This window comes from Coffea eugenioides, chromosome 4, assembly GCF_003713205.1.
Source record: "Coffea eugenioides isolate CCC68of chromosome 4, Ceug_1.0, whole genome shotgun sequence".
NCBI classification, from domain to species: domain Eukaryota; kingdom Viridiplantae; phylum Streptophyta; class Magnoliopsida; order Gentianales; family Rubiaceae; genus Coffea; species Coffea eugenioides.
This window is the reverse complement of record NC_040038.1, coordinates 12,495,236-12,519,013: the sequence shown is the minus strand read 5'-3', so window position 1 is coordinate 12,519,013 and position 23,778 is coordinate 12,495,236. Positions and strand designations below refer to the sequence as shown.

Below are 23,778 nucleotides of genomic sequence, written 5' to 3'. Positions count from 1 at the left end.
AAGATTTTTTTGAAATGTGAGGGACTATTTGTGTTATTCTACATCTATATAAAAGAACAAGTAACCCCTGCCCCTGAACATTTCCCTATATTTCACTTTGCCTCTTGAACTTAGTTCCCTAACACCCGTACGGCCGTACCCCTAAACTCTTTATCGAGTTTCAAATAAGAACTCTCATTTTTCCCCCCTCCTTTACTTCCTTTTTTTTAAAAAAATTCTTTCTATTGTCTTTCTTTCCTATCGGGTGCATTTGTATTCACATTCTAAAACTTTATATGACTCTAATTAACTATAAAAATTGTTTGAAATAATAATGCTTATGACAAATAATTTACCCTCTTCACAAAATTTGTCAAATATAATCCTTCTGAAGTTAAAAAAATAAAAATCATCATACTTTCACAGTGGTTTCAATTTTTGGCTTCCAATGTTCCTGATGCCTTGCCAATTTGAATTGCATTCTAAATTTTAAATAAAATCGATAAAAAATTAACGAGAGTTGAGATGTGTAACTCTCATTATTATATCAAAACTATTTTCAATGTGCAGCAACAACAATATTCATGAGAGTCATTGTTAGTAACTTTTGTATAAAATTTAAGGATAATTTCAGAAACCTTCCATTGATGTTTCTGACAATTTCACTTAGCTCCCTTGACGTTTTCAATATTACACTTACCTTCCTTGATGATAGACAATGACTATAATAACCTTCATAATTTTTCAAAAGACAGGCCGTTGATAAGAAAGGGAAAAAGATAAAAAAAAAAAGGAAAATAAAAAATGGGAAACAATTCTTCTTGACTAGGTCACATATTGTGGCCAAACTATTTTAGTCATGGCCATTAAATTGTAATTTTCTATCACTCAAATACGTTGATCAAGGAAGATGTCTCCTTCCTTATCATCAGCTTGCCATCACATCCCTACAACTGTTCTAAAAAATTCTCTTGAATTCCTGATCTCCTAAAAGCTAATTCGAAACCTATAACTTTTTTTTATTCTGCCATCCTACTCATTACAACGTTGGTATCACTATCCATAAATTGAAATAGAATGAAAATCTAAAATTTTCATGCCAATTCAGTAAGGCCAAGAGTTCAAGTAGGTTAGCCATTCAACTATGGATTTGCTGGTTGAATTAGTGGCTATATAACATAACAAAATGTAATTAGCCAATCGGTTGTTGAACTGGCTAGTTTTTTGGATTTTATTGGTTGACCTGACGGGTTATCAAACAATCAATATGTTCTTTCTTTATTTGGTCTAGTTACTAATCCGGCATACTTAGGTAGTGGTTCACCTGGTTGACTAGTTGAATTGTCTGGTTTGGCCGAATTTAGTAACTATAGGTAAAATTATTCGTGTTTTACACAAAATAGAAACTTTTTATCAAGTCGAGGCTTGTTTCTGAAATACTAAAAATATTTTCAACTATTTAAGAAACACCTAAAATAAAAATCAATAAATCAAAGTTGTAAATCATTTATTTTCAGTTTCACCCATTCGCCACCTTACTACCCAATCACCCAATTTCAAAGTTGTAAATCAAAGCTGTAAATCATTTATTTTCATTATTCCACCTTACCACCTCATCTAAGTACAATGATTACATATTCCTTTAAAAAGTTGATTTTCTGAAAAACGACTCAAATTATAGAACAGAGGGACTATTAATTTTGAACATTGATAACGGTTAAACATATGAACCATTTGAATTTGATATTATTATTTGGATCGGATCTAGATTGATTTAATTGGCTTAAATTTGATCCATTTAAAGCCCAAAATTGGCCTAAACTCCAACTCATTATTTCTCGTACGACGCATGCTGTTGTCCAACAAAACATATAAACTAAATTCGTTTTTGTTTTTGAAATAGTACTATGAACTAAATTCGTTTATGTTCTATTTTGTCTTTAAAAAAAAAGGTGATTTGTTCTGTTCATGGATAAAAAACAAAACAAAAGAGAAAAAGCACGAATATTAGCATACGGCCAACTTGGGGAAAAAAAAGAATTAAATTCTAAGAGTTAAAAATGTCGCAAAGAAATTTTTATTACTTCTTTCGAGCTGATGTAGTAATTTTTACCAACAGAAAATAGCTAAAATATTTCTTTCTACTTATTTAATATCAAGGGGGGGTGTTTCACAAATGAATTTATGAATTCGAAACTTTAAACCAAGAAAAACGAAGAGCAGCATGAATACTTCACATTGAATTAACATTCCGTTTCTGAAGTCAAAGCATCTCAGGACTCATGTACAGCATGAAAGAAAATAAGAACAAAACTAATGAAGAAATTTTACAAAACACAACGGTATGAAAAATTTTAGATGAATAAGATGTAGATCAAAGAAGGGACTCTTTTCTGATTTGTGACAAACTCAATTTCAGATAGAAAATGAATGTTAACAGGAGAAATCTGCTTGCTTTGTGAAGGCACCAAGAGGCGAAGTGTTCTCTTCCCAGCAGTCTTCAGTACTCTTTATTTCTTCCCCATACACCCATTCTTCCTCTCCCTTTTTGTATTCAAGTCCACTAGTTTCTGAGCAAGAAATTGAAACTTCTCTCCAGTTGCTCCAGATTCTTAGCATGATATAAAGCAAAGCCAAGCAAATGAGCGTTGATGTGAAGACGATGGCCACTATGATTCCAACCACGGCAGTATTTGACAGCTCTTTCTTCCCATGTCGTGCAGATTCCAGACATGATACTAGCGGTGGGCCACATAGCTTATCATTGCCTAAGAAAGAACTTAGTGGGAATCCTGAAAAAGTTGATGGAAGTTCCCCTTGGAGGTTATTATTTGACAAGTTTAGCCTGTGAAGACTGGAGAGTTTGCCAAGTGACGATGGAACTTTTCCTTCTAGTTGATTGAGAGAGAGGTTTAGTCTTTCTAACTTCACGAGATTTCCAAGAGATGGAGGGATTTCACCAGAAAGAGAATTCTTGCTCAGGTCTAAAATGACTTGTAGTTCAGTTAGGGTGCCAATCTCTGATGGTATCGAGCCGGTTAAGTTGTTCTCAGAAAGCCTGAGCTCATAGAGTTTCTTGCATTGTTGGATGGTTGGTGGAATGGGACCAGAAAGATTGTTACTTTGAAGATTCAGGACATTCAGAGACGTAAGATTGCCAATGTCAGATGGGATTGTTCCAGAAAGGGTATTGCTGCCGAGAGAGAGTTTAAGTAAGCTTGAACAGTTGCCAAGCTCTACTGGCACTGTTCCATTGAACTTATTGAATGAGAGATCTAGTTCCCCAAGGTCTTCCATACTCCCTAACCATGTAGGAACTGTTCCTGAAAAGGAATTGTTGTTAAGGAGAAGGTGTTTAAGCTTTTTCAAACCGGAAAGCTCAAGTGCCAGCTCTCCTGAAAGATTATTGGAAGACAAATCAAGGAAGTAGAGCTCCTTGAGCTGGCCTAAATGAGGAGGAATGCTACCAGTGAGAATATTATTTGCAAGTCGGAGACGAGTCAGGTTTTTAGACATGGCTAAAGTAGAAGGAATTAGGCCTGAGAAACTGTTATTTGTTAAGTCTAGAAGTGTCAAAGAATTTGAACCTGACAAGGGAGAAAGGGTTCCACTAAATCTATTGTGAGAAAGATTTACAATCCCGAGGTTTTTCAGAAGGGAAAGAGATTCTGGAAGTGGACCTTCAAATGAGTTATTGTAAAGGCTTAACATGATCAGCTGGGAAAGGAATCTGAATGTTGGTGGCAATGTTCCGGATAGTTTGTTGTCAGCCAAGGTCAACTTTTGAAGCTTTTGGCAGTAGCCTAGGCTTGGTGGTATTGAACCTGACAAGTCATTCTGCCTCAGCAGTAGAAAAGACAGATTCTTTAGCCTTCCAATTGTTGCAGGAATTGAACCTGAGAAACGGTTTCCAGAGAAATCAATCTCAATTAAGCTGCTGCAGTTTGTTAGCTCCATCGGAATGCTTCCTGACATCTGGTTGTCATACAGGTAGATAATGCTCAAGCTCTGAAGCTTTCCTATATCAAGAGGGATTGCTCCTGTAATCATGTTGTCAAACAGATAAAAAGAAACTAAGTTGCTCATGTTTCCAATCTCTGGAGACAGAGTTCCACTAAAGCTGTTATTGTTGAGCAGAAGATCTGTCAATTTCTCTAATCTTTCAAGGCTGGAAGGTAATGATCCCTGAAAGTTGTTACCCGATAGATCCAATTGTTGAAGGGACGAGCAATTCAGTATCTGCATGGGAAAGCTACCAGATAAATTATTTCGAGCCAGAAAAAGCTGTTGAAATTTGGAATCAGGAATGCAGAGACTTCCAGGAATGCCACCAGTCAAAAAATTATCAGATAGAGCTAAAGCCTGAAGATTTTTCAGCTGAGAATTGGATAGATTAATGAGCCCTGAAAGCTTATTTTCTGATAGATCAAGCACCTCAAGCTGGCTTAATTGGTTAAGCTCTACCGGGATTTGGCCATCCAATTCATTCCCGTGCAAGTTCAGGTACTGCAACTTGGACCCAAACTTGGTCGGAATTCCCCCAGAGAGGCTGTTGTTGGCTAAGTTGAGGATTTCAAGTGACTCAAGGCTTCCAATTGAAGCAGGAATTTTTCCTTCAAGTCTGTTGTTTGATGCTGCAAAGTCCTGAAGGTCAGTACAGCTACCGATCTCGGGTGGAATGGGACCATCAAGATCGTTCTCCTGCAAATCAAGAGCTTTCAAATGCTTCAAGTTTCCAATTTCTTTTGGTATGCTTCCATTGAACTGGCAATATGCAAGTCCCAGAACTCTCAATTCAGTCAAGTTACCGATTTCCGGTATAACTTGGCCAGTTAACAAGTTATCTCCTATTCTCATAACTTGCAACTTCTTCAGAAGACCAATCTCTGCAGGAATTATCCCAGAGAGAGAGTTAGCGAAAAGCAGCAATTGCCTTAGCTCTTGAAGCTTACCAAGATCAGGTGGGACCATTCCAGTTAGAGAATTCATCGACAAGTCGAGAATTTGGAGAGAGCTGAGCTGTGACAGTTGAGGAGATACTGAACCTATTAGTCCTGAACCTGAAAGATTCAGACTGACAATATTAACTTGATCGTTTGAGCATGCAACCCCATTCCAGTTGCAGAAGTTAGTCCCTGGAGTCCAATTTTCAAGAACTCCAATTGGATCTTCAAGTTCTGATTTTATTCTGAGAAGAGTGTCTGAATCAGATAAAGTATCTTCTAGAGATGCTACAAGTAGAGAACCAAGAACTGAGAAGAAAATCATTAAATAACAAAGATGCAGGCTGGCCATTTCAAAGTTTGTCACTTGGAATCATCTAGTATCAAGTTTTGGTGAATTTGACAAAGGAATTCAATCCATTTTCGAGAAACAAGCAAAAGAAGAAGAGATTCAAATTTCAAAAATTATCAGAAGAACAGCAAAGAGATCATAGGAGTTCAAGAACAAAAAGGGTAGCAGATGACAGTGATAAACTGCCATGCCAATGAGTTTATATAGTTTCATTGACGTAAGACTTTCTAATCATCTTTACAGGGTGAAGCAATAATCATAAAAAATGCATGAAAAGTTAAAAAAACTTTCTCATGAACAGGTGTTTTTCTAAGACTATTTACAGTATATCTTCTTTCCTACTATTTTATTTTACTTTTGCCGACAAGGAAATATTTTTGCCAAATTATAAAGAATCCCAAAATTTTCAGGTATATTGAACTGAATAATTTCAGATTAATTAATCACCAAAGTTGTATATTCAACGTGTTTGGTATGGTGCCTTAGCTCATTAGCCGTGGTTGAGTATATCTTCATATTTGGTCTCTCATGTCATAATAGCATGTCAGTGAAATTGGTGTTGGTACCTTTACTCAAGTGTTCTTAAGCATTGCATTAGTCAACATCAAATATGAGAAACTTGGACTAAAAAGCACCCAAAACTCTTTGAACTGAAAATCTTAATATTTTCCCTTAAAAGAAACTTTTTCAGATTTGAACCATGTAAACCTGCAGCATATATATATTTTTACACATACTAAGTAAAAATTGATGCGACATATACACTAGATTTCGTGTGATATTCATCAAATGTTTACGTGTTAAATATTTAAACCTACTCTTTTAAAGAAATTGTTTAGTTGCCAATTTATTCAGAATATTCAAATTTTGTATAATTATCATTTATTCAAAATTGATAGTGTATAGTATATAGAAAATTAATTCTAAACTTATTATCCCTAATGTCTAAACTGGCCCAAGGTTTAACACAGATTGGTCCTCTCATTTTCAAGTTGTTGAAAAAAGGTATGATATATTCTTCTCAAGGTAATGATAGAATCATGGAAGGATGGAGCATGCCGCAGTAAAGATAAGATGGTCCGATGGCTACGCTGAAATATGAGAACAAAAAAGCTATGGGAGAAAACGCACTTGCCGCTATAACAAGAAACTTCAACATAGTGGGGCTATCCCTACAAGGTTTTCCACCTATGGCCAGTGCCAATTTTTGGATATATTGGATGTGCAATGAATGTGACATTGGATAAACAGTGCTACAGAAAATCATGGGATTTTGAGGGATCTATTGGAAAATATTGGCTTATACTATTTGACTTCAAAATACATGTGTTCAATGACCTTTGTCAATTGTCAACAAAATAGGTAAAATTCCATTATGCTAGAAGTCAGAGGTTCAATCAGCATCACAGTACTACATCAGGGCGATGAATTTGCCTTATTTTCCATTGCTTTTTCTCCTCAAACTCCTCTTCATAGGGATCTTGTCCATTCCAACCACTTTCTAAGATAATGTACATGTTTATTATTCATTGATTTACATTGTAGTTTCCTCTCTCTTTCTCATTCAATGCAAACAAAAATTAAGAAGCAGCCATGCTTCAGATGCTGTGGATATCAGAAAGTGGAGTAATACATTTTAGGTTAATCGCACTTTATCCCCTTTACGTATGGGCTATTTTTCAATTTATACCACAACGTTTGTTTTTCTACAGTTTACCCCAAAGACTAACGGTCAACCCTAATGGAGATAAACAGAATACTGAAAAGACAGTAATGCCCTTAAGAAAATAATGAACAACTCAAAATACCCATATCTCTAGGTTTATGAAAGGGATAAAGAAAAGTTTCCAAAATTACCCGGGAATAATGGAGGAGGGAAATTTCCCTCCATCTGGCACATGGGACAAAAAAAAAAAGAAATTCGGAAGACAAAAGGTAGAGAACCTTTTGTCATTGTGGGTCATCTTTTCTCTCTCATTTATCAGCCACTTTTCTCTCTCCTCTATCTACCCATGAAAAGTGTCCACATGCATGCCGGTTTTGAATAAAAAGAAAATATAGCTATCTAAAACTCTTTTTGACTTATTCATATATAGAGCAAAATTAAAGACAATAATAATAGATTATTAATGAAAAATTCTTACATTTTAATTTGAGCAACAGTACAATCTTCTTTCCGGATTTTCAAGTGTCCAAGAGGTGCACAATGGTGCCTCTTTACCATATCCACACATTTTTTGGGGTGATTTTTCAATGTTATTTGAAGCACTTTGTGACATTTTTATGATACTTTTGGTTGACAAAGAAAAATTTTAGGAGCTGTTGAATCTGTTGAAATGAAAGAGAAAAAATAGGCTGCAACTGGATGGAAGCATGAAAGAGAAAAAATAGGCTAAAAAGCATCAGACATCCCTTTTTATAACTCATTAAGGGACATTTTAGTCAGTCAAAACAAACAGTTCTCTTCCAATGGCAATTTTGGCATCTTGAAGTTTCTAACAATGCAATTGCTTTGCTGGACTGACGGAGGGGGTAAATTGTGGAAACACAAACGTTGGGGGGTAAATTGAGAAATGACCCATACTTAAAGGGGATAAAGCGCGATTAGCCCTACATTTTATGCTTTTGCACTTTTGCAGTCTACAAGTATTGTATACCTTCTAAAAGCGTGATCTATGAAGTTTCCCATCTAGGTCATGTGAATGATTACCAATAACAAATAGTGATATATCAATATATACCTGGTTAAGTCAAGAAATTTTAGTAGCTCGGTAATGACTCTCAACCATTTGTTAGTTCTTGTTTTATATATAATAGTATTACTTATCTTCGTCTTTAAATTCTATTGTAGGTAATTGGTTTTGAAAAGCACGAATAGAAATTTCATGATTGGATTAGCTCATTTTGCTTTTGAATTATAAATATTACATTGATTTACAGTAGTCAAGCTCAAGATCACACTGCTTTGACTTGCTTCATTTTAATATTCAAGGCTATTAGTTGCCCCAACTTGGTCCAATTCTGCTTAGATCTTCTGTTGAAATCCTTTATTCCCCAACCAAAACCTACCTAATACCAAATTTAATACAGGAAAAATACACATGAGCAGAACAACCACAGTTGATTTCGGGGTGATCTGTTTTATTTTAATGCTGCACAAACCCCAGATGAAAAGAAAGCCATGTGAGGATTTGTTGTCGTTTAAGCTAGGGATATTCCATCTGTCTAGCTTGAATTGTTAATGCTTTTACTACAAGAAAGCAATGCGTTTAGGAGCATTCTTGATAGAAAAAGACCCAAACAAATGAGGACAAAGATGCATGCTCCACAAGGATTTTTTGTTTCATAGTGAACACATGTAATTACCACAGCTTTAAGCTTTATCTTATTCTACATTTGCTTATTATCTTGAGTAATTTTATGGTATTAGATATCTTCAAATGCCACCTAACATGTGAAATAATAGCAGAGGAAGGGGTGTATTTTGGACTAGCATAACCAATTATATTCTATTAAAAATATGGGAAATTCTATGGTTCCTTTTGGATATTATTCCCTCGACTTGTATCTCTCACTGACGATAACAATTTAACTATTTAACAATATTTAATTTAAGGGTCAATAATACTTTCCTTACCATTTAACAGTGAATTTCACTTATAGATATGATACCGAATACTCACAAGAGATTGTAGAATCTCCCGAAAGTATAATACCTTGACTACACTGAAAATTTTGAGATGATCTGTTATAAACAGCGGTCTATGTTTTGTGGTCTCACCATGAAGTAAGTGCCATAAATGGGATTCACTTGTGGAAAGTGGAAACTAGCTACCGTATTGTGGAGCTGATTTATCTATATCATAAAATAGCATTGAATTTTTCTATAGAATTGTGAAAGACAGACTATGAAAAGTATATATATGCAATGATTATCTGCAACCAAAGGTGCAATATCCTAACTGGACTATAGAATTTTCTTGCAAGGTTATGGAGACGGGTGGAATAAGATTTCCTAGTACCACATATCGAACAATCTCAATCCAAAAGATCCAACATCGTTTGTTCCATCAAAAACCCAAGACAAGGAAACTTGCTTTTAGCCATGCGGGAAGACTAGTGCTATCCATTTGCTGATCACATCTGTGCATTCTACACATACACTACAATGATGGCTGCCTCCATCTTTATGATTCCTAAACAAAGCCCTAATTGCTACAATAATAATTTTTCTCAGATAAATGTTACTTTTTGTTTTTTTTTTTAAGATGTTGACAGACTTTATGGAAAACATTTGGGGTGCTTGCTAAAGATTTTTTTTTAATTAATTTTCTTTAGGTTAATTCTCTACCTAATATTTTGTCCAAATCTCCAATTCCAAGTGGCCCAAACACATAGAACCAAAATAACACCACCAACTTTGGAATTAAGAAAAAAATGAGATATGCGATTGAGATCGAAGTATAGTTGAAAATGGAGAGGCTAGGGACTTTAAAAATGTGATATAAATCCAAAGGAGAAGGTACATCATTGTTGGTCTGAATAATATCTATAGCAAAAGAACAAATTAAAGGAATTCCTTCCATCTATCAAGGAATTAAAAAAATTATCACAGGAATAACATTTTCTCTTTCTTGGGTCCACTTTGAAGAAAATAATGCTACAAGAAAGGGAATAAAACCATCTAAAAGAAGTAAACCTTAAGTCATTTATCCATCACTTCATTCTGTTCTGATGAATGATTGCTGACTTTTGGGAACTAATATTCGTTCTTAATGCTCTAAGGAGTTCTTGATGGATAAGGAAGAAGTTGACTTTAGTTTGCTTTCCAAATAATTCATGTAACCTCATCCATTAGATTTCAAAAGTAGAGATAAGGAGGCCCTCTTTTTATTAAAGCTATTAAGAAGTAGGTGTTTTATTTGGTTTTGTTTTCCGAGGAATTAACTTGGTGGTTCTATTACAACACAAGAAAATGAAGGAAGCCACCTTTGGAATCCTGTCAAATCAATTTATAAAGGAAAGTGTTGATTCCTTGAAAGAAAAGCAAACCGTAGACACCTTAACATGCCCTATGTATATTAGTGTATATAATTTCTAGATAAAGAAATGCAGTCTTAGCCACTAATGTTTGGCTTGTGTACCATATTTGTTTTTAGTATTTCGAATAAAATAATTCTGGTCCTGAAATTTCGATTTTAGGTAAACCAAGGATTACTAAAGAAAAATCATAATAACTAATTCTTAAAATGAAATAAAAAATTTTGACTTTGCATTTTTGGTCTCTTATGCTTGGAGATTTGAGATGATATAAAATTTATAAAAATCTCTAAAGCACTTTATATTAGCACAGCACTATCTTGTCACTAAAAGGCATCACATCGTTAAATTAGTTATAAGTAATCGAATAATAATACATAAGTAATATATAAAATTAAAGTTAGTGGTACAAGATGAGAGTTCTAACTTAATATATAAACTTTATTCTAAGTACATCTTACACAAATCCTTGCTTGACTTGTGGATATAGTGTTGGTTATAGTTAGGAATTATGATTACAATAAGTTAACTAATCAAAGTAAATACCAATAGAAAGTGCTTATAGGGAATTTTTCAAACAAAGTGCTTATAGGGAATTTTTCAAACTTCCTTTTTTTTTCCCTTGGCTTTTTGTCTAATTAAAATTTAAATCTCCAATGAAAAAGTTTTAAAGTACTTATTTTAGTGTTTGAGTATATTGATAATTTTATTAAATAATTCTATAAGAAAACCTACTTAATGTAAAACTTAATTTATAACCTATTGACATGCAAAAAAAAAAAAAAAAATGCTAGATGATCAACTTAATTTTTATATAATATATAATGCTTGCAGTTCAAAGGGACATGCCATTGAATGTTTAATAATGAATAAGTAAAAAAATGGTAGAATTTATCAATGAATTATTTATAGTGAAAAATAATAAACAATTATAATATGCCAAATTTGAGACCAATTATGCAAAAAATTAAAAAAATATGAGAACTAAGTGGTATGAATACATAGAATAAAATTTTAATTAGCATTTTCACTTTTTTTTCTATAAGAATTCCTAGTGCACACTAATGCAATTCCAATGTGATTCATAATTCCTTTCATCATAAAAACATAAACATTTGATTCTAAATATTGGGGGAAGCACTACATTGGGTCAAATTCTAAATATTGGGGGAATAAAAAGGCAAAGTCAAGATTGTTCACTAATGATAATTTGATTTTGACAATTAAAAATTGTTTAATTTTCATCCATTTTTTGATTTTGTCAAAAATCAGAAACTTTGAGGACCACATTTATTTCGATCGAAATATTAGAGTTAAATTTGGCGTATAAACTATATATTAGTGGCCGAAACTACGTTTCTCCCAATCCCCGGAAGATTTAACAGATAGAACATTTTCCCTAATGACATGGTTTAGATACTAAATAGCTATATGAACCTTGACTTTAATTTGGTTGTGTAATATTATGATTTATAGATGGAATTATGATCAATATTAGGTCTATATACATTATCTTCTTTTCCTATCCTTTCATGTGCTTTGGTAGGTGTTGTTGATTGATTTCAAAGAAGAAAACTTAATGAGAGCTTAAAAAAATTAACTACATCTTTATTATCTGAACATTAAGTTTACTTGGGTAAAAGTGTTCGTTAGTTTTGTAGTACAACCAACACTAAAAATAAAGTTGGCCTTTATTATTGTTTTTAACTTTTTGTGTCTTTACATAATTCTAACAAGATCTGGAGATTTGTCTTGGCACTTATCCATTTTTGAGAAATGAAGTGATAGAAATATTCATGCAAAATATAAAACAGGGCAATTGGATGACTCAAAAGTGGAGCAGAATTTGGATGACTTGAACATGAACCCGCATAAAGAGGTAATGCAATTGGACAACTCCAAAATTGGGCGGTAAGAGATATGACATCAATAGAATTAGGATTAATTTTTTATACACTGAGAGTGATTGCACTGTCAATGTTAGATGAATGACAATTATGTAAAATTTAAATATAAAATTCAACTTTTGTATGGATCCAATAGTAACAATGTAAATATTGTCAGTATATATAGAATTTTCTCATAAAGTTATCCTTAAAACATAGTTTAATAAACTTTACTTGAAATTACTTTTGTGATAAACTATTGTGGACATTCATAAATTGATGAAAAAAGATCCTTAGGGCCAATTTGAACTACAATTTTTTGGAGTATTTGTAAAAAAAAAAATTCTGAAAAAAATAGCAATCCAAACAAGGCCTTAATTTACATCCACAAATTTTGAAGAATGAGGGTTTAGAATGCCCAAATTGTAGTTTGACTTTTTATCTTCCCGCACTTCGTAATTCTATATGAATCAAAGCTACATTAACTAATAACAGCACTCAAAAATATTTTTCATAGAGGAAGTGCAGATATTACTAATGGTTTGGCTAACTCGTTGAGAGAGATTTCAGCTGTAAGTTTTTTAAAAAGCGTAATTATTTCGAAAAAGTTTCTAAATGCAGAGGTGTATTAATTATAATAGTGTGTATTAAAATGATAAATTACATGTGATTATGTGTCTTAACGTGTATTCATTGAACATCGTTACAAAATTCCTATTACTAAACTAGTACTATTTTGTTTTCTTTTTTGCTTTTTTAGCATACTTGTAAGTAACTGCCCTTCTTTACAACCCCACACCACAAAAATAAATAAATAAATAAATCCCTTTGAATGGTCAATCCTGTCGTTGCTGACTTCGTGTTCTATGGTTCATATCGTAGAACCAAATATACAGACACCAATTGTTTAGCTAAGCATAACCAACTCACTTAAGTGAATTCGCAACCAAGCGAAGTATAAAGTGTCGGTCTAATTGTAGATTAGGAAGTCAAATCTTTGCACCCATAATAAAATTTAAAGGATATATTGTAATGTACTCCTTTGCTCTAAAGGTGAGAACCACTCTCTCTAACTCCTCTAAGTCTAGTTGGACCCTCCCTTAGATACATTAAAATAGATATAGTGATCAGGGGTTCAAACATCTGCACTTACATTAAAATTTAAAGGATGTGTAGTAGTGTACCCTTTGATATCGAGGTGAGAACTACTCCCTTTAGCCTCTTTGGCTCAATTGGACTCTTGCCTGGATGGATTAAAGTAGAAGTTGTAAATTGACCAAAAAAAAAAATTGTTTAGCTAAGCATATAGTATACACCAATTTTTAATTTTCATACTGTTTGTAGAGGTGTTTGATGTATCAGGCTAATGAACTTTCTCTTTCTTGGAGCCAACTGATTTTCTTTTCTTTTTTTCAATACATACCTCTTGGAAATTTAGAGTTTTATATATCACTACTTGCAACTATTTTTCTTTGCTTCTTACTTGATTACTAAAACCTTTCTAATTATGCCTCTCCTGTGAAATCTGTATATGCATGGAAATTTTGAGAGTTTTAATTCGTTTTTAAACTTATCATTGGCCAGTTAAATACCATGATCAATCATAAAAAAAGCCAGTCATACTTTGCCTATCTTACCCGCTTTATTGTTTTTGCTTTCATTTGCAGCCACTAGCTAGTTTTGTTGTTATTATGATAAACTGTGCCACAGGATGGCCATAATCTTAAGAAGACAAATTGGAAGGTGAGTTACTTTTTGCATTATAAGTTTCATTTGTTAAAATTAATGATTTTTTGATTTAAGATTTTCCCTGTTATTACCATGGATGTGTTATTTATAGTTGGAATGATTAATTTTAGCATGAGCTAAGGTTTCCAACTGATAAATAGTGTCATAGTTTCCAAAAGTGTTAATTCCATTTTACACCTTTGAACTATTCCCTAATTTTTATTCTTTTAAGTTAGAAAGCTTTACTTCCTAGAATCTTATACATGTCCACTTTAGTCCACTATAAATGGAATGTACCAAAGTTAACAGAATAGTTGCTGCTCTTGGTTACCTTATAACTAAAATCAAAATATTCCGTTTACACAGTGACAGCAATTTTATATAGTCCTTCAACAATTGGGCTAAAGTGGAATGAGCTTAAGATTTTAAGCAACAAAGTGTTCCGAATTCTAGCTTAAGGACAAAAGTGCGATTTAGAGTATATTTCAAGAGAGCAAAATGAAATTAACCCTTTCCAAAACTTGGTCATAATAAGGTAAACGGTCTCTTATTTTTTTTTTTTCACAGGACTTATTAAATCTTAGAAGACATTGATTTTAGGTATTTCAAGCTTAATTGATCTTTCCACATAGGACTTGTCCACAATTTGGACGGAGAGTTTATTATGATAGTTTTTTTTTCCTCTTCCTGCGGTGGTAGCCGGATAGGGCAGTTAAGGAATGTGATTAGTGTTAGAAGGCATTCGCTCTATGTGGCTTTTTCAGATCGGACTTCTTGGCTATTGCAATTTGGAGAGTTCAATCTGGAAGTGTTTCTTTTTTTCTTTTCCGATTCTGCAATTTGATCACCTTTGTTGTCTTGAATACCGACCAGAATAATGTTTTAGTGTTCATCATTTTTTGTCTATGGTATCATATTCAGCAAGGGCTGGTCCAACTGATCAAATTTACTATTTATTTACACAATATGACTCGGATAAAATATGTCATTGACAGGATCAATCCAATCATTATAAACTCTCACCGTCCTATGTGTTGTGAGATAAACAGTTATTTATTGTAATTGAAAAAAAAAGGGTTTAAGGGATCTTCGATCCATTCGATGCAATTCAAAAGTTGGAATTTTCTTGATCATTAACAGGTTGACACGAGCAATTGCTATCATTAGTAATTTAGTGAAACATGTTTTGTGAAACTTGAGGATTACAACAGTAAAGATCCTTATTGCCAAATCAAAGACACACAAAAGCCACAAACGAAAAGAACTGGAAATTGAGAGATAAATCAGCAAGTCTTGAAAGATGATTAGGCATAGGCATTAGGATTTTCGATGAGATAGGCCTCCACAACCTTGTACATTCCCACAACTTTTTCTTTGCCTGCTTTGATATCTTCTTCTTTGAGTGAGAAATCTCCTTTGGTGTAGTACTTGCTAGTCACCTTGGAGACAGAACCACCTTCTGGAGTTGGCTCAAACTTGACCTCGTAAGTGATTTTCTCAAGGTTTTCTGTCAATGCACCACCTTCAATCAATGTGTAGTTGTAGGTGTAAGTTTCTTCATTGAGCTCATCAATCTGGTACTTCAAAGATCCAAAATGGCTGCCTGCAAGGCATTGACAATTTCAAACACAAGCGTGGCTGTAGCTTTCAATAAAATAGCAATAAATTCTGGAAAGTACATTATATTTGTCCGATTGAAGGGTTTAGAAGGTATAGGACTTATACAGCATGATGCTTGAAAATTCGATCTGCAAAACTACCTTTTGTGAAGTCAAAAATCATTTCTACACTGTCAATGCAAATATTAATTTATGCTGGTGAGTTTGGATGAATAGCAAATCACGTCTATCCAAACTTATACACGATTCTTGAAAATTCGATCTGCAAATTTACTTTTTGTAAAGTCAAAAATTGTTTCTATACTGCTAATGCAAATATTAATTTTATACTGACGAGTTTGGATCAATGACAAATCACATCTATTTAAATTTTATATATATATGTATATATTGAACATCTAGTAAGCATCATGCGGTCTACTTTATAGAATTCTTTGCACTATGACTGTAGTAAAGATCATAAATAGTTTTATTAAACTGTAACAACTAGTTGAGATGTTTACAATTTTTGTTTTCTAGCTAGGACAGTAGCGTTTGAACTCCTAAAGCTTTCAGTACTTTAATGGAATGGCCTTGTAATCTTACCTTCAGCAAAGTTAATTTGCTTAATGCTTCCTGCTCCACCATTACCCTGGGTGATTTCAATGCTCTTAATGGCTTGTGGCATGAGTTTTGGGATTAAATTGTGGGAGTCTACAATGGAGGCTTTGAAGATTCTTTTAGGGGCGATTGGGGAAGTATATTCCTCATTGAAAGTTGTAACACCCATGACTATAGAAATTTCTTCTTAAGAGAATCGAAAGAAACTTAGAAAGCTGGGAGTTTTTCTGTGCTGCTGTGGATTGTAGGGGTGAAGCTATTTATGGATGAACTATGGAGAAATTTTCTGCCAAAAATTGTCAGCTAGTGGCAAATATGTGCACCTTGGCAAATGAAAGGACACCTTATTCAGGAATCAGTCCAATATTGTTCTATTTTTCGTTTGGTTTGCATGTCTTTCTTGAAGGCTAGAGGCAGCAAGGGCCACTATATTGACAAGTCAAACATTTTTTCCTGAAGAAATCATCATGGATCAGCATATTCGGTAGGAAAAATGCTTGAAGTGTCAGACATATGCAAGTTTGACATTAAACAGGACAGAGTTCAAGGCATGTTTCTTCCTTTTCCTGTACCTTCTCCTTCTCTTTCTTCTTATGCTATATACTTTCTTGTTTGTTTAGAATCTAATAGTCCTAAAAGCAGAACAAATTCAGCAATCTGAATATAAAAATTGGCCATATCCTGATTGGATTGTTCTTTGTCCATCTTTAAACGTTATTTTCATTTATGAATTTATTGTGCAGTGAATACCATTTTTCAGTAAACAATTTGAATTGTTAGAAACACAATTACCAGGCAGCCACAAGTTGAATGTAAATTTTTATTCACTTATTATTGCAAATTCTAGACTAACACAACATTTACATCTCTAGTAAATCTATATAGTATTATGGACTAATCTTTTTAGCACGATCAATGTAAAGAGTTTGTTCTACGAGCAGGCTTTAATGCATGTCACATTTGCAATTACATATTGTAATGCATAGTTTGTTATGGTTTAATAGTTGATTAATATGCCCAAAGGGCCTAAAATTAGGACTTTGAAAATGCCACTGTAGGTATTTGCATGTAGTAATGAACTAAACATTTTCATATAACATTATTGTTCGTCAAGCTTTATGGGTTTAATGCCTAAATGGTTCGATCGAACAAAAAAACTAAATAGTAATTTGAAAAAAAAAAAAAAGAACCTTCATGAATAACGTTGCTGCAAGACGTGATTCATACTTGTTAGTAGAAACAAGCTGCTATGAAACAGATTGAAAGAGTTTTAATACATTGGACTAGTTCTTTGAAAACTTCTGAAAGACAAACCCTTTCTTACAAAGAGAGGCAAAATAGGTAACATAATTTCGTTGATATTCGTGTAGCCTTAAACTTAAAGTTTAATTCAGAAAGGAAAACTTCTTTAATGCTTTTTGAACATGATAAGACACTAAAGAAACTAAAAGAAAAAGGATAAAATTGCTAAATATATGCTAGAATTTATAACCAAGTGAGCAGTCAAGGCATATGCTTTTATGTAAATGAAAATCATATGCAGTTTTGGTATGATTTAAAAATTCTACACTGTTTTCTATTTTTTCATTTTTTTGAGTAAGAATAATTTTATTCTTCGTGGTGACCGTTAATCCTCTTTTAATTCAATAAACTGACGTACTTCTATTACTTTGTCCACTACAAGAACAAGTACATGTTGCATTTTTGTCCTCGATATCTTGCGTGCAATAATGAAATTTGCAATTAACACTTTTATTTCTTTAGACAAATTAAATTAATTTTCTTGTAGCTAGTGGTGGACATATTCTTCATCCAAAATGAAACACGACAACAACTGAGCCTGAATAAATAACAAATGCATAGGACTGAAAGATAAACCAAACTACTTGATACTCAAATCGAATTTGATTTGATAAGAGCTTGTTTAAATTTGGCTCGCCAATTAGTCAAACCAAAATTGAACACCATTTTATGTTTGATAACAATCAAACTCAATAAAAAGTTCGTTCAACCTAAGTTAAGCAAATAAACAAAACAATTTTAAACTCATTAAAATAATCAAACAAGTTTAAATATTAGAGTGTTTGGTTTGATTAGACTCTTTTGCACTTCTACAAATACAAGAGTCCTGATCAACCTCCAAATTGAAAACAATTTCTAACATAAAATCTGAACCTATCTACCAAACAGTTCGAGGTGACAAAGAATAATTTGAGGAGAAAATAGATACAGTTAAACTGCAATTCTCAGGGTTCTAGCTCGCGAGGGAGTTGATTACCTAATAGGGGAAAATTGAACCAACACTGGATGAAGTATGTCATACTTTCCTTTCATGTAATTGTCGAATTAAGCATACAATCAAATTGACTGCGAGATAAATCCTTAAAGCAACAAAAATTTGTTATGGCTGTTCTTTCGTAGATTGAACATCAATCTTGTCTCTAACAACCATCTTTTGATGAAATGAATGTGGAAATCTAAAATCTCCTCATCTTCATATTCAGTTTGGCAAACTACACAAATTTCAGGATCCTTATTTTAGTTTCTTCTTTTGTTTTATTTCTAGATCGTCAGTTATTTGCATTGTTGAACTTTTTCTTTTCTTTTTTCTTTATTGATTCTCAACTAGACAAACAATCAAAAAGTTCAGAAATTCCATAAATCCATAGTCATTTTCCTATCCTTTTCATCTTTTGCATCTGTCTTCCATCACAACCAAATAAATCAATTCTACAAACTCCATTATCGTGTAAGGGGAGCCCCCCTTACAAGTTTGAATCTGTTAGGGAGGTTCTTTTAGAAATAAATCATCAACCCATGAAAATTTATAACATTTTCACAGTGAACTATATCCTTTTTCTCCACTACTATATAAGTTCAAAGTTTGAATCCTGAACTTGACAACTGGAAATGGGAAGGGTGTGGAACGGAGTGAGAGGATAAAAAAAAAAATTGAACTATATCCTTTGTATGGCATTAATTTTGCCCCATAGAAAAACTCCTGCCTCTATATTATAAGTTGTCCACCTAATCAACCAACTCTTCAAAATCGAATTCTTGAATGCAATGTTTTCCTTTTGGTCTTTATCTTCCAAATGCCATCCACTGTGGTTTGATGCTTGTCCTCTGAAACTAGGTTGAAGTATTCTAAGTGATCCTCATCCAACCAAGCCAAACTAAAGCTAATTGTTGCTTGAATAAAACGTTATTCTAAAGTTTTTAGCTTGTTATGTATTGCTTGCTGTTTTTTCAATATAATTAATGGAATGATTTTGTTTAATTAATCCCCAAAGTTGTATTGTCAACATGTTTTCTTGGTCCCTTAGCTGCGGTTTAGAATATTTTCATTTTTAAACTCTCATATTTTAATCTGTAGTATTTTGTGGAATTGGCGGTACCTTTAGCCCATTACTAAAGTGTTTTTCAATAATACTGATTTATTTTCTCCCCAAGATCCAACTGAATTATTAAGAAGATTAGATTCAATTCCTAAACCTTTCCCCTTCCCCCTCTCCTTTGACGTTATCTTGTGATATTTGTGTGTTAAACATCTAAACCTAAAATTTTAAGGAAATTTTTAGGCTTATAGAGAGTATAAACTAAATATTTTATAAGGATAAAACATGACGATAACACAAAGTAATTTAGTACAACATACTTTGTGAAACTTGACGATAACAAATTGCAAAGATCCTTATTGCCAAATCAAAGACACTAAAACCAAGAGAAGAAACAGAAATCCAAGAAGGAAACTGAAAGATTACAATGACCAAATTTTGAGAGATGATTAGGCATAGGCATCAGGATTTTCAAGGAGATAGGCCTCCACAGCCTTGTACATTCCCTCAACTTTTTTTTGCCTGCCTTGATGTCCTCTTCTTTGAGTGTGAACTCTCCTTTAGTATAGTATTTGCTAGTCACCTTGGAGACAGTTCCACCTTCTGAAGTCGGCTCAAACTTGACCTCATAAGTGATTTTCTCAAGGTTTTCTGTCAATGAGCCACCTTCAATCAGAGTGTAGTTATATGTGTAGGTCTGTTCATTGAGCTCATCAATTTGGTACTTCAAAGAGCCAAAGTGGCTGCCTGCAAAGCATTGACAAGTTGAGACACAATTATGTCTACTGTTTTATAAATCATGGCAATGAATTCGATGTGGACTGTACATTACAAATTGTCTAATTGAAGGTTTTAGAAGGCATAGCATTTACACAACATGATTCTTAAAAAATAGATTGCAAATTTACTTTTTCTAATGTTGGAAATCGTTTTCATGCACTGTCAATGCAAATATTTATTTGCACTGACGACTGTGGATAAATGATACATGACCTCTATTCAAATTTAGATTTCCTTTTTACATACATCCATGCCATCAAATTCAAAGAAATCTTTGCACTGTTAATGTAGAAAAAATCATCAATACTTATATTAAACGGCAACGAAGTTCAGATGTTAAAAATTTTTCTTTTCTACTCATGAAAATAGTATTTGGATCCAAACGCTTTCAGAACATTCCACGGCATCGGCTTGTAATCTTACCTTCAACAAAGTTAATTTGCTTAATGCTTCCAGCTCCACCATTGCCCTGTGTGATTTCAATGCTCTTAATGGCTTGTGGCATAAGTTTTGGGACCAAATTGTGGGAATCTACAATGGATGCTTTGAAAAGCCTTGCAGGAGCAATTGGGGAAGTGTATTCCTCATTGAAAGTTGTAACACCCATGGCTATATATATATATATTTCTTCTTAGGAGTTTTGGTACCAAAGAGTAAAAACTGGAAGAAACTTAGATAGCTTGGAGCTTTTCTGTGATGCTGTGGATGAAAAGAAATGAAGCTATTTATAGACAAAGTATGAAGAAAATTTTTTTTTCTTTGCCATGAGTATCCTTTGCAAATGAAAAGACAATAATGTTAGCAAAAAATCCAATGCATTTTATTTCTCGTTTGGTCTGTATGTTTTTGTCAAAGATAAAGGCCACTCTATTGACACAATCAAACATTGTTTTTTTCCATTGACACAATCAAACATTTCTTTTTCTTAAAGAAAAATTCAACCATGGTTCAGTATATTCGTTTGGGAAAATGCTTGAAGTATTAGACATATAGAACTTGAACATTAACAGGACAGAATTCAGGACATATATATGTGTCTTCCCATTTCCTCCATCTTCTACTCTTTCGTTTTGTATGTATTTTCTTGTCTGTTAAATATCTAATAGTTCTAAAGCACGACAAAATTCAGCATTCTAAATATGAAAGTGGCCACCTTGATTGGATTATGCTGTGTCTTTTTTGACGCAGTTTTTCATTCTTGAAATTATTGTGCATTGAATAAAATTCTTCAATAGGCTATATTTTGAGAAACTCAATATTTGGGCAGCTACAAATGGACGGCTATTTGTCTTTACATGCTGTTGCAAGTTTTAGTGTGACGGGGATATATATGCCCCTAAAATTTTCAATTACCTCAAGAAACTTTTGCTGCTTAAGTTTTTGGTCTCGAAATTTGATATGAAGTCTTTACCCTTCCCAAACTAGAGAATTAGAGACTTAATTAGTTATATGCTTTGTTTTTTGTTCATGTTTTATAAGTTAAAAATATTTTCTTAGACATCTATTTATATACACAAAATTAAAACCTAATTTTAGTCCACCTAATTAAGGGTGACTTGGACAGCTTCTCTTTCACTTTCCTAATTTGTATATTTTGATTCATTATAAAACAAAGTTCTAAGTCATTGTTAATCTTGGGAGAAATCTGTGTAATACGCTTGAATTTAAAAATGACAAAAAAAAAAACATATAGTAAGATGGGAGGAGTAGATGACAGTTGCGTTTATGGGACTATAATGAGATGCTCTATTGTTGTCTATATAACAAAAATACATCTCAACTACAAAAAAATAAAATAAAAGAATTACTTATTTGAAATCAGAGTCTATAATTAGTTAAAATAATTAATCGAAAACCAGCCCAAAAAGTATTTGCAAAGGATGTTTAATTCTACTGTCCATCAAGATGTATTTTAGTGCCAAAACACTCATCTAGCTTCAGTTCCTTACATGTAGTAACGCCTAAAAGTTTCCCATGCATCTTGACCGTCATGCATATTGCTTTGTAAGTATCTGTAACTTGCAAAGCATATTACTCCAACTTCTCTCTCTCTCTTTCCTTTTTATTATATATTTTCTTGTCTGTCAAGAATCTAATATCCTAGAAATAAACCAAAATCCCGCATTTGGAAGATGAAAAACAGGCCATCCTGGTAGGATTGTTGTATGTCTTTCGATATAAGGTTTTTTCTTTCCTTTTTTCTTTAGGAAATTATTGCACCGTGAATACAATTTTTGTGTGAGAAAAATCACTGGGCAGCTACAAGTTGACTCCAATTTGTATTTACATTTTGTTCCAAGTAATAGAATAAAAAAATAAACATCTGTTTTTAGGCCATACAAATATATAGTTTTCCATGTTGAAACATACATTCTCATTACGGTTTCAAAAATAGTTAATATATTCAAGTTCCCAAAGCTTATAGTTTATACTTGTGAAGAAGAGGTGCCAGTTTTGCATTTTCCGAATGTGTAAAATACTTTTTTCCGAGTTGATTCATCAGAGAATCTCTCACCTTCTTTGGCAATTTTGACAAACTACATCTTTTCCAGTGGTTTTCATAATCGAAATTCTTAAAAAATGAATCGCTAAGTTCAGTAATAGTGGTCTAAAACTCATATAACTAATATCCTAATTAATTCATTTTTTGAAAGAAAACACAAGTAACTCATTACTTGTCTTAATAGAATAAAAAATAAAAGAAAAGGAGAAAAAGAAAGAAAAGAAGGCAGAAACCAGAAAGGAAAGGGCCTCAAATTCGGACTTTTGGATAAATGTGAGGCATTTCTGTATCATAATGAACTAAACATTTGCACATTGAAAACTAATAGTTAGAAATTGTACTTGGTGTTGACCAAACCTTATATATCTAATGCCTAATGGTGCAATCGAACAACACCTAAATAAAAATTAAAATAAAAACTTTATAATAACATAAATACAAGAAGTCATCACAAAGTTGTTACTGGTAACAAGCTACTAACAACAGAAAGGAAAATTTTTTTTTCACTGAGCTCCAAATTCTTTAAAAATTTCAGCTTTCTGAATTACAAACTATTATATGCATAACAAAAGGCACAATAGGACATTTAGTTCTGTTGATGCTTGCATAGCCTTAGAACTAAAGTTTATTCCAAAACTTCATCAACCCTATAGAACATGAAAAGACAAGAAAGTAACAAAAAAGACGTTTAACAAAAAATTGCTAACTGTGGAGCAGTGGAGGGAGGAATCCTCTATGGACACGTGTTAAGGCCAAGAGGCTTTATTCAAATCCCAGCCCGAGCCTGAACCGAGAGGAGCTAGTTGTAGTTGAAAACGGTCGGGTCTTCGAAATAAGACCAGAGTCAGAGTTAAAAAGGACTTTGCCTCTAGTAACTTAGTAGGATTTATACTCATAGATGGAATAACTACTGAGAGTGAACGAATAACTCTGAACTCCTTCATGACTATCCAGGTGAAGCTTTATAAATAGTGGACAGATGGATCAGAAAGAGGTACAAAAAAATACAG

At 33.1% G+C, this 23,778-nt stretch overlaps 2 protein-coding genes and 1 pseudogene across 2 annotated transcripts; all 3 read right to left on the bottom strand.

Moving 5' to 3' along the window:
- Window positions 1–2,333: 2,333 nt before the first annotated feature.
- On the bottom strand, window positions 2,334–5,274 carry LOC113769064 (annotated as a pseudogene).
- A 9,958-nt stretch (window positions 5,275–15,232) lies between these two features.
- On the bottom strand, window positions 15,233–16,316 carry LOC113769063 (major allergen Pru ar 1-like). Its single transcript, XM_027313546.1, has 2 exons — window positions 16,133–16,316; window positions 15,233–15,531 (listed from the first exon to the last, which is right to left on the bottom strand). Exons 1-2 carry the CDS (start codon window positions 16,314–16,316, stop codon window positions 15,233–15,235), a joined length of 483 nt encoding a protein of 160 aa, XP_027169347.1.
- Window positions 16,317–19,861: 3,545 nt separating this feature from the next.
- Window positions 19,862–20,872, bottom strand: LOC113769061 (major allergen Pru av 1-like). Its single transcript, XM_027313545.1, has 2 exons — window positions 20,689–20,872; window positions 19,862–20,232 (listed from the first exon to the last, which is right to left on the bottom strand). Exons 1-2 carry the CDS (start codon window positions 20,870–20,872, stop codon window positions 19,862–19,864), a joined length of 555 nt encoding a protein of 184 aa, XP_027169346.1.
- Between the last annotated feature and the right edge of the window lie 2,906 nt (window positions 20,873–23,778).